At 30.1% G+C, this 11,990-nt stretch overlaps 2 protein-coding genes across 3 annotated transcripts; one reads left to right on the top strand and one right to left on the bottom strand.

Annotated features, from left to right (window-relative positions):
* Nucleotides 1-117: 117 nt before the first annotated feature.
* LOC100576610 (mitochondrial ribonuclease P catalytic subunit) lies at nt 118-2,016 on the bottom strand. Of its 2 annotated transcripts, XM_026443027.1 has the most exons (5): nt 1,742-2,016; nt 1,108-1,648; nt 786-1,026; nt 534-661; nt 118-461 (listed from the first exon to the last, which is right to left on the bottom strand). In XM_026443027.1, exons 2-5 carry the CDS (start codon nt 1,524-1,526, stop codon nt 137-139), a joined length of 1,113 nt encoding a protein of 370 aa, XP_026298812.1. In that variant the 5' UTR covers nt 1,527-1,648; nt 1,742-2,016; the 3' UTR covers nt 118-136. The 2 variants fall into 2 exon arrangements, with proteins under 2 accessions (XP_026298812.1, XP_003251071.2); XM_003251023.3 differs by having other exon boundaries at nt 1,108-2,016.
* Nucleotides 2,017-2,499: 483 nt separating this feature from the next.
* On the top strand, nt 2,500-6,659 carry LOC411291 (leucine-rich repeat-containing protein 58). The gene is made up of 5 exons (XM_394765.7): nt 2,500-2,755; nt 4,460-4,969; nt 5,214-5,430; nt 5,623-5,812; nt 6,091-6,659. Exons 2-5 carry the CDS (start codon nt 4,497-4,499, stop codon nt 6,252-6,254), a joined length of 1,044 nt encoding a protein of 347 aa, XP_394765.2. The 5' UTR covers nt 2,500-2,755; nt 4,460-4,496; the 3' UTR covers nt 6,255-6,659.
* Nucleotides 6,660-11,990: the final 5,331 nt, after the last annotated feature.

Below are 11,990 nucleotides of genomic sequence, written 5' to 3' on the forward strand. Positions count from 1 at the left end.
TTAATAATATTAATATTTATAATATTATATTATAATATTTTTATTATATTGTTTTATTTGATTGTAATATATAAAAAAATGAAATCAAAATAATAAAAGAAGAAATTTAAACAAAAATATGAATAAATATATCATTTTATTTAGGCATTTTGAGACAAATCCAATAATTAGGCCATATATGTCTTTGTTTATGTGCTCCAACATTAATATTAAATGGTATATGCCAATGATCATCATGTTTTTGAACAAATGCGTCAATTGGTACTTCTGAATTTAATTTTATTAAACCCTTGTATTTATCAAAATAATATTGATGCAAAAATTGCCATTTATTAAAGAGAATATTTAGCTCAGTATTTTGAATAGCAAATTTATGTTGACGCATTAAATCCTTAGAAATAACTATAGCATTTCTTCCAGTTGAAAATGCTGCATATAATAGGAATAAATCATCGTGTGACCTATAATATTGGAATAACAATATAAAGTATATTATGAAATAATAAAAAAAAATATACAAATGCAATACAAACCAATTTTTAACTAAGAAATGATGTACTTCTTTTATATTTAAATTTTCGAAAAAATTGCTCATATGTTTTCTTCCAATGATCAGAATTTTTTTATTCTGATTTCCGAAAAATTTAAGGAGTTCTATGATCTAAAAAGTATATATATTAATTTTTAATCGATCATTTTATTTATAAAAAACATATATTCATTACTAAAATATCATAAATTTATTTATGTTATCGAGTTATTCACTGTAATTATCAATTATTTACCTTACAGTCTAAGGTTTTATTACGTTCAGTAGTATAAATAAAATTTAATCCATCAATAATAATATCAAATGGTTTATTTTTTTCGATAAACATCATAAAGTTTTCTATTTCTTTTGGAAAACTTGTATAATACATGTTAGCAGGTTCAAATTTTTTTTTTATAGCTTCAAGTAAACATTTATAATTTTGATCAGATATATTTGTTTGCGATAGATATTTTTTACAATTTTGGCATTTTAAACTATATATAAAGAAAAATAAAAGAATAAGAAACAAGAAATTATTTATTACTATTTATATTATAATATTATTAGATATATACTTTAATATTGTTGTTTGATTAGCAGTCCAATCATGTTCAATACATGCTGTCATATATTCAACTGCAACTTTCTGAGTAGGTTTAACACCATACGTATTCCATAATGTGAATATTTTCTCAATTTTTTCATTAAATGTATGTTTTTCTTTTAAACAATATTTTAAATATGTAATACATATGTGCTCATTAGATCCCATTTGTTTTTTCATACTATTAATTAAATATTTATATGCTAACTTATCTTGTTTATGATCAAATAAACATTCAATTAGTATATTATATCCTTCACAAAGCATGTTATCATTATTTTCTTCATATTTTTCTATAACTTTAACAGCATCGTTCCATTGGTTTACTTGACAAAAGCTCTTAACAAGAGTATTACCGATATTTACATTAAATGAAGAATATTGAGTCATAATTTTTTTACATAAACTTAAAATATGTTTTTCTTCTATTTTTGTAATTAAATCCTTTTTTAGATGATATAATTGCAAATATTTTATTATGGTATGTATCGTAGGATTATAATTATTCTCTTCTAAAAATTTATAATAATATATTCCAACATTTGGATGATTCTTAGAATAGAAGATATTTAAAATAAAAGAATCAATAATTGAAAAGGAATTACATTCTGATTCGATATAATTTCTTATATTTTTCCATATTTCTTTTGATGTATTATTAGGTTCTACTAACACATTCTTATAATTTTCCATCAAATAATTCCAAATATTATCAATCTGTTTTATCCTATTTGTATATAATGTGTAAAATCTTTTAGTCATGTATAATAACGATGTTTGGCGCAAATATAAAATCATGTTGTACAAAAATATTATTCAAATTAATATATAATCTTCTGATTTTAACACAGTTTTTTTGAACTTTCTAACCTAAATTCGTAAATTAAAAATTAAAAAAAAAAATCTCGAATTATATTTAGAAAAATATTAAAAATTTTTAAAATATATTTAAAATCATATGTTTTGTTCACTTGTATAAATAAATAAATTTCTCTTCACTATTTACTTTTTAGTGATAAGTTACTTAACAGCTTAAAAATAAACTTGCACGTGCATAAACATTGCACAACAATATCAATCAGTAAGATGAAATGAAAGAAAAAGGAATGATATAATATGTAATTGATTTTAAATATATATTATTAAAATAATTATTAATTTTAATTAAATATAAATTTATAAATATAAATTCTATATAATTTTTTTTTTTTTAATATAATTGATTTTGCCAGCCAGATTCGAATCAACTATTATTAGATTTAACAGATGGATTTAAAAAATATAATTTTTTCTTATTTTTTTTTATTTAAAAAATGAATTTAAAAATTAAAATTTTTTTTAGTCTTTGTCGCCCACTAGTTACAACGGTACTGAGACTTGACATGCGATCTGTGATGTCAAGTGTTTCTGAAACAATATAAGGAGAATTGATAAAACCAGATATAGTTCAGTCTCAAGCCTTACGCTTGCACATCTCGAGTTGATCGTGCATCGTGCAGCCCAGTTTCTTTATAAATCGTGACCGTACGTGCTACGAAACTGGGAACAGTGAACGTCCAAGACGATCGCGCAACAAAGAAGAGGGAACACGTTCTGACGAGATTCGAGATTGCGTCGAGGTAAGAGAATACGTTAGTGAGAGAAAAGTTATCGTGTGATAAAAATATTCGAAAAATTCATAATTACAAGTAATTAGTTTTGCGACCAACTAATTTTAATTTTACGATTTTATGATCTGTAAGCGTTTTAAAATAATAACGGAAATCCTTAAGTAAATTCAAAATGCAATTGTTTTCAAAAATTCATCGTCAATAAAATCTTTCCTTTGTAAAATTTATAAGAAAATTATGTATTTGTATTATTATTGTTATCTAGAAAACACACATTTGCATATTTAAATAGAAGAAAGAAAATAAAGAAAATTATTTTTCGTTTAATGAAAAGAATTATTTAAATTATCATTGATTTTGAAGAATAAAATATCGATTTTTTTGATTCTTTTGAATTTGTTAAATTGAATATCTTAATAATATTTAAATAACTTATAATGAAAACAATTGAAACAATTATCATATTCACAGAGTACCATGAAAATCCATGATACTAGAAAGTAATTATTTTTTTCGAACAACGTGAATCGAGTTATCGATAATTATTAATTTACACGATTTTTATGACAAGATTTAAAATAAGAAATATACGTTATCGAGACAGTTTTACGCAATGTTTCACATTCTCTAATGTTAATGATGACATAGCAAGAATTCAGACGTTTTTAATCGTAATTAAATATATTGAAGAAAAATAATATTTCTCGAATAATATTTGAATAAAAAATAAATCTTTTTAAATACTTGATAGTCCACGAAACATATTTATCTGACATAAAATTTCAGATTTTATTATACGACCATTTAATCATATGATAAATCATATGATTTAATAATCATATGACTTATTTAAATAAAAAAAAAAAACAAAATTACATTGTAACGTTATATTTTACTTCGATTAAATGAAATAATTTTAATATCGAAATTTTGTATAAAAAAATATTTGTGAAGAATATTATAATATATATGAAGAAAAAAATTTCTATATCTTGTTTTCTATGTTTGTAACATTTCGTTAAAAAAAAAAAAATTATCTTTTAAAGGATCATGTTAATTATTGATAAATGCATTTGTTTTTCCTATTCTCGTTTTTTTACGTAACACAATTTATATATATATATATATATATATATATATATATACATAGAAATTCTGAAATATTATATTTATCGATAAAGTAGTTAATAAAAATTATTGTCGTTAAACTTGTTTTTCATATTAATATAATCATAATCCATCTAACAAAGAAAGTTATACGGATGTAATAAATTAATAGTAACGAGTGAGATAAGTATTATTCTCGTGAAAGAGATATCGATTAATGCGAGGAAAACGATATCAAAGATGATGATATTATTTTTTAAACACTATTTTAGACTCGTTTTGACGATGAAATAATTAAAATAAAGGTAAATAGAAAAGGAGAAAAAGTAATAAAATCATTTATTTGTGATCTCTTCAATATACATGATTAAAAATTAATTATAAAATACCGTTTATATTTGCTTTTCACAAATAACTTAAATCACGTGTCATTAAGAGATACTAGATGGATAATTTATTTTCTTAAAAAAAAAAAAAAAAAAAAAAAAGTATAATAATGACAAAACAAAAAGGAAATATTCGCGATTATTATCAACCTCGTGAAAAATAAAAGATACTTAATTGAATAAATTATTAATTTCAAATGAAAATGTCATATCTTTCAAGGTTTCTGACACACCAGTGGTACGGAGAATTTTTATTTATGGAGAACTACACGTCGGACTCGAGCGATTCGGATTCCAGTACCAAAACATTGGATTTATCCTATTTGATGCTCGACACACAACTGCTGAACGATCATTTCACCAATACGAAAAATCCAGAAAACGTAGACACGTTGTTGCTCCATCAAAATCGATTGAACAACATTCCACAGATGATAGTCAGGTTCACGAACTTGAACTCGTTGGACATATCAAATTGCGGCCTTCATCGACTCCCCGATTTCCTTGGGGATTGCCCTCTCACGTGTTTGGTGGCTAAGCACAATAATTTGACGAATGATTCGTTGCCTAAAAATTTTCAAAATTTGTCCAGACTCAGAGAGCTGAATCTGAGCGGTAACAGATTGACAAATTTTCCAATGCAAATTCTAGATCTGACAGAGATTAAGTATCTGTATTTGGGTGGTAATCAAATCACTGAAATCAGTAAAGATGTTTGGAAACTGCAAAGGTATATTTTTTTCAGTTCAAGTTTTTCAATCTACGATAGTTTAATCAAACATTAATCAAACATTTCGATTTTACAAAGTTTTCTTTGCGTGCGCCAAGAAGGATAGTCATAAAATATCAAACGTAAAACTTACGTATACGCATCGAGTATTTAAAAAATATTTCGATCCAATCCATCTTTTAACTTTTATTAAAGTAATTGGAAGAATAAAAAATGATAAAAAAATGAATAATTTTATTTAAAGATTGCACGTTTTATCGATGGGAGGGAACAGATTGACGGAAGTACCATCCACCTTGGGCGAGTTGATGTCTCTTCAAGCGTTGATATTGTGCGACAACATGCTGGAGAGTTTACCTAGTTCCATAGCAAAATTGACCAATTTGAAATCATTGTTACTTCACAAGAACAGATTGAGAACGTTGCCCACTGAAATCATCACGTTGAAATGTTTGACAGAGGTGATGTAAAATAATTATAATATCAACAAAGATAAAATATATAATAGAATTATATTATAAATTTAATTAATCCATAATATTATTCTATCTGTAAATGTATATGCGCGAAGAAAAATAGAAATAATTGTAGTATCCTTATATGTAATAATTGTAATTTATTCCTATTTATTTGTTTATATTTTTTTGGTTCAGTTATCTTTGAGGGATAATCCATTAGTAGTAAGATTCGTATCGGATATGACACACAATCCTCCATCCCTATTGGAACTGGCAGCTAGGGTGATAAAGACCAATGACATCCGATACGATAGGGAGAGCATACCAAGGAACCTGGTGGAGTATCTAAACAGCGGTCACCGTTGCGTCAATTCTAAGTGTAAAGGTCAGCGCCTAGACTTGTAATATAAAATGCAAAGTTCAATCAGCTTGACCACCAACGACATCCATTCTTTTTTTTGATTCATGATCGGCAGCGTTATCACTACTGCACTATTGCACAGTGTACACATGCACTTCTCCTTGGAATTGTTTTCACATTTCAATCTCAGTGGAGCAAGTTGAAACAATACACAATAAATACGAAAGCCACTATTGAAATTGTGCAATGTTCATCTTTATATTTTAAAAAAAAAAATAAAAAGTTTATTCGTCTCGTTACAGGTGTATTCTTCAATAATAGAGTAGAACACGTCAAGTTTGTCGATTTCTGTGGAAAGTATCGCCTACCTCTGCTACAATATCTTTGTAGCAGGAAATGTATAGAATCACGAGATGGGGACGAAGTGGTCAGTGGTGCGATGATAAGAAAAGTTCTTTTGGGCTGATTAGATGCAATTTTACAACTTCAAGATTTCTTATCTTTCCGCTCAAAGGAGATAGAAGAATATCGATCGATCAACGATTGTCAAATAATACAGTTTCAAGATTTGAAGGTTGAACGGAGGAGATAAAGGAGGGATTATGATACTTGCGATATAATTGCACGTTTCGAATAGAAAATTCGAAACTCGAGACATGTATATGTATATACATACATATATATATACATATACATGAACATACATTGATTGTAAATCGAAGATAAGTTAAAGAAAAGTTCAACCAAACGATAATATCGTTATAATAAGTCTTTCAAAGCTGATGAATCGTTTTGAGTGTCAAAATTGCCATTTTTATATATATATATATACACTATACATACATATAAAATATATGTATACTTGACCGAGTTTTGTTTCGTTTGCGTTGCATACTTACTTACTTGCTCCATCGTATCCGCGTCCATCGTGCAGAACTGTAGCGAATGAAACCGCAATGTTTGTTAACGTTATCGTTTTATTGTTAAATAAACCACAAAATCTACAATAATAATAATAATCATATTATCATATAGAGTCTCCCCCGTAGGAACGGAGGCGTTCGATCCTCGCTTAAAACACATCCATTGATTTATTTCTACGATTACCGATTATCGACTATTCTCTCTCGTGTGTGAACCGTGTAAAACTGAAAACATCCGTCAAGTGAACGGTAGCGAAGCGAACGATGTTACTTTTATTATATCGCGATTCGTCGATATAGAGTCGTTTAAGATTCATAGAGAACATCGTTATTTATTATTATTATTATTATTATTTTTTTTTCCTTTTTTTCATTTTTTTTTTTTCATTTTTCCCCCTTTTTTTCTTAATAACTCGAAGTAAGTCGGTGACAATCTTCGGTGAATATATAGCAATATCGGTATTAAGAGTTCGCTAGTCTTTTTTTCTTTTTCATTCTGTTTTTTTTTTTTTTTTTTGCTTTTTCTCTCTCTCTCTCTCTCTCTTTAATATCGCGTATAATGTGTGTGTTGCTGTGTTTATTAATTATCTATACATACATATGCATATTCATATATATGCGCTCTGTTATATTATACATTACATACATGTATATGTACATACATGTATGTACATACTTCGATTCCCCCCACCCCTTCCCCGTCCCTCTCCCTCCCCTTCCCCCTCCCTTCGCCGCTCTATTTCTATCCAGCGAACGAGTATTCTTTGTGTTCACACGCGTCAGGCACTCCATTTCGCTCGCACACACAGCTGCGCACGTCTCTTCGTCTTCTCATATCATGATCTTTCTGGGATCGATGTGTTTTCTTAATTTTTTCTTTTTTCATAACTAACTTCTCTCGTTACTCTCTCTCTCTCTCTCACTTTTTTTTCTTTTCGTTCCTGCGAATCTCACGCCATTCACGTTTAATACATTCGCAGATTCTTCCTCTTCTTCTTTTCCCTTTTTGTTCACAGATTATCTATATTAGTATATTAACATAATTTTCCCTAGTAAATAATCGCGAGTAACGATATAACCCTCTCGGTATGGCGTTTATGGTTGTTCAGAGTGGTGTGAACGTGTGAGACGTGATTTCGATGATCGATACGTGCGTTATGGACGTTTTTTGTTTCTTTTTTTTTTTTTTTGCTTATTTATACAGAATAAATGTGTGTGTGTAATAAAAATGAGGTTGTGGTGTACAAGAGTTCACCGAGACTTAGCGTTAGATCGGATCGACGAACGGATATATGCTCGCCATGCTCGTTGCCGGCTATAGTCGGCAAGCGAATATATAAAAGCGTACCGGCTTGCCGGCTATAGTCGTCCACTGTAGACGTATATATATATATAATATTTCGAGTAAAGCACGAAAGATTGATTATAGTCAACAAACTCCTAAATATTACACTTTTTTTTTTTTCTTTACCGCTGATTATACTCGACTTGTAGCTTAAGTAAGCGTAATAATGACGGTCGACTGCGATCGACTTACGAAAATTACGTGACCAGCCATCGAGGAGGCCGCCGATTACAGCCGACGAGTTAACTTAGGTGAAAGACTTTAGTTCCGGACTATAATCGTCACGGCGAACAGATGTACAGATTATATTGGATCGCGCGCGAAATATCGGGCCAACGAGCCAACTATAGCCTGTACGCGTTCCGTGTTACTCGACACGTGATAACATGTTTTCAAAAAGGGGAGAGTTGTGTGTGTATGTGTGTGTGTGATCGTATAAGTCGACGTAATACAGACTCGAAGGAGCATACTATACGATGATCAGTGAAAAGATCGATGAGAGACCGTCAATTATATTAAAAAAATCCATGAAGCACTCGTGACTATCCGTGACTATACTTGGTTCGCAGATACTGTTATACGTGGCCATACCGGAAGGGGTTAAACACTCTCATTCCATAGGCGAGAACGTGTATCTCTAACGTGGACGCCGTTACGCATGACTATAATCTCTCCGGGCTGCGAACGACCGTGTATAGTCACTTCCGTTCCTCTTCCTCCGCCCTCCTCCTTTCTTTCCCCCTTTTCTCCATCCCTCCTTTTCTCGCGCAAAGTCCTCTAAGAATTTTCATCCTTTTTTTTCTTGGCGCAAAGAAGTGTCGCGGGGATAATAATACGAGGAAGAGGATCGTGTAAAAACGGATCATCCGAACGGAACTCGATTCCGATTTTCAATAATACGAATCGAGAAATGATGGGGAATTTCGGAATAAGCGAATTAATGGCCCAATTCTCGAGTATTTATGGGACTCGAGTAATCGTTCGACAGAGATGTGAAAAAAGAAAAGAAAGGATAACGCGGACGATTTCACGCTGAGAACGCGGCGTTCCACGTTAAGGAACGTTTCTTTTTTCTTTTTTTTTTTTTTTCCGTGGAACGAGTCAAATTAACGATCGATTCTGTCGGATAAATTGGCGAGGGGATATACACACACGTGTCATGTATACTTCTGAAGAGGATGTCCTATAATCATTTAGCCTTGTAAATGAGTCGTTCAAGCGTTATAGATATCGTGAAAGAGACAAAGAGATAGCACGTACGTTCTTTTTTTTCTTTTCTTTTTTTTTTTTTTTTCGATTATACGTCGGCTATACATATCGTATCGTAGGATACGAGAGATATCAGCATACATACGTTACAACTGTGATATTGCCAAAATATCTCCACTCCAATCTCTCGAAATCGAAAATCTCTCTAAATCCCCGAAAATAGTGGTACAAGTGTTGTTGTTAAATATCGATCGTCTACTAGTCGGTGGTTTTTTTTTTCTCTCTATTCTTCGCGACAAGTTTCTCCTTGCCGTTGTTTTTTTTTTTTCTTTTTCTAATCTTATGCACAGTGTAATACGCGTGAAAGTAATAATACGCTCACTACGGATAGAATCTGCTACTCTGGTGCAAAAGTAAAAAGCTTATAAAAATTCGATCGTGTACGTATGTACGTATGCATGTGTACGTAAGATCCGCCTCTAAAAATTCTGCTCTAAAAAAATCTCCAAGACTCCAAGATATCTAACAGCTTTTTTTTCCCCCTTCGACCATCGTCGAAAGATCGTATTATAGATACATTAACCCTTGACTGGTATCGTTGAATCCTTTATTTTAAGCGACATTACTTACACATTTTTGTGATCATCGTCGCACACGATAATCCTTTATCCTTATATTTGTATTAAGCGAGATTCGGAAGGAAAAAGAAAAAGTTGGAAAGCGGAAACAAATGCAGAATCGATCATCGAACGATACCAATCGAGCGTTAAATAATGGCGTTAAAAAGGATATCGTCCAGTTTCATCCACTCGTTTCTATTATATATTTACATATAATTTCGCGATCGAGATCGATAAAGGGGTGATCAAATCATTATCATCACTACCAATACTATACACCGCTAAATCAATTATATCGACGCATTGCCACGTGTATCTACAATGTATATCGAAGAAGATGAGCTATACATGGTACAACATTTAGAATTATCATCCGATCCGAATATAAGAATCTCATCTTACGTAAGGGTATTATTCACGAGTGAAACGTGTCTTTTAACAAACGTAAGAAAGACACTGGTTTTTAGAAAAAACGAGAAACAGGATTACAAAGATTTACTTATACACTGAGCCTGAAGTGTGACACGTGAAGTTTAATACGAAATTTTTATTGCGTCCTTCGGATTTTACATTTTACGAAAAAAGAATTACTCGTGACAAGAAGAAAGGAGTTTTACAGTTCTTTTTTTTTTTTTTTTCTTTTTTTTTCATTTTTCTCTACGATTCTCTCGAACCAATCAATCAAGAAACAAATAATCGTGTTTTTTTATTCATCGACGAATTTCGTATTAATTAATCACTATTATAACTTAAAAATATATATATATATATATTTGTCCTTAAAAATACCGTATACGTGTGCATATACGGTATTTATTATACCGCAACGAAACGAACTTACTTTTTTTTCTTTTTTTTTTTTCTTCTTCTTCTTAGTTTAGATCTTAGGTTATTTCGCCATCCTTAGGATGCGTACGACACGAAAGACAGGAAAAAATTAAAAAAAAAAAAAAATGATCGTAACGATAATCGAACAATTCATCGTAAGCGTTTTCCGTTCATCATGCGTACAATATTGGAAATATACAGTGCTTACTACACACTATTTTATAGCCACGATCGTTCAAAACGTGCATATTCCGATTTTGAATTTCTTTGTAACGAGTGACACAATCTCAGAATTAATGGGGGAGAAAAAAAAAAAAAAAAAGAAAAAAGAAAAAAAAAAGAATAACTTTCACAAAAACAGAAATAGAGTTAATGAAACATCATGGATAATCGTGATATAACGACTCTTGAAGAGATCTTTAATTTTTCTTGCATGATAAAATTATTATCGTTCTTGCTCTACAAAGATACTCGACAGGAATATATTTTCTTAGTGATCTGAAGCGTCGGAATCGAACGGAAAATAAATGATTCACGATTGAATTAACGATCGAAAGCCATTGCTAATTTCCTTTGATCGATACACACAGCTAATTAAATATATACTTATAAATATATACTCCTCTCGAGAAATATTTCTCTCTCTCTCTCTCTCTCTCTCTCCTTCTCTCTTCTTCCCTCCCTCCATCCCTCTCTCTCTCTCTTTCTTCACATATATACATATGCACATCACACACTCATACATATATATGCATATATATATATATATATACATATATATACATATATAATATATAATATATAACATATATATATATACACACATATTAAATTACTTTATTAACGTTTTTTTTTTCTCTTTACACAATTATTACAATTTATTTACTAGATGATTCGAAACGGTGCGACATGATGATAATATGTAATAATAATAAGAAGACAAAGAAAAGAAACTGGTGATTTTTAATGTGGTAACGATAATGAGAATTTCAGGCAATCGATGACAATAGTTGTTCGAACAGTCAATCGCTCTTTTCTTTTTTTTTTCTTTCTTTCTTCCCTTTCTCTCCATTCCTCTCTAATTCGCGTTTGTCGTTTCTTCTCGTTTTGCACTTTCTCTTTCTCTTTCACACCCTCGTTTGCTTCCTCTCTCTCTCTCTCTCTCTATCTCTCTCTTTTTCCTACTTCCTTTTTTCTTTTTTTTTTTTTTTTACAATAAAGTTAATCATTAATCGCTATTGTTAAAAATTAATTCGTATATTTGTATAAATATATAC

The sequence above is a fragment of the Apis mellifera genome, linkage group LG9, assembly GCF_003254395.2.
Source record: "Apis mellifera strain DH4 linkage group LG9, Amel_HAv3.1, whole genome shotgun sequence".
Lineage (NCBI taxonomy): Eukaryota > Metazoa > Arthropoda > Insecta > Hymenoptera > Apidae > Apis > Apis mellifera.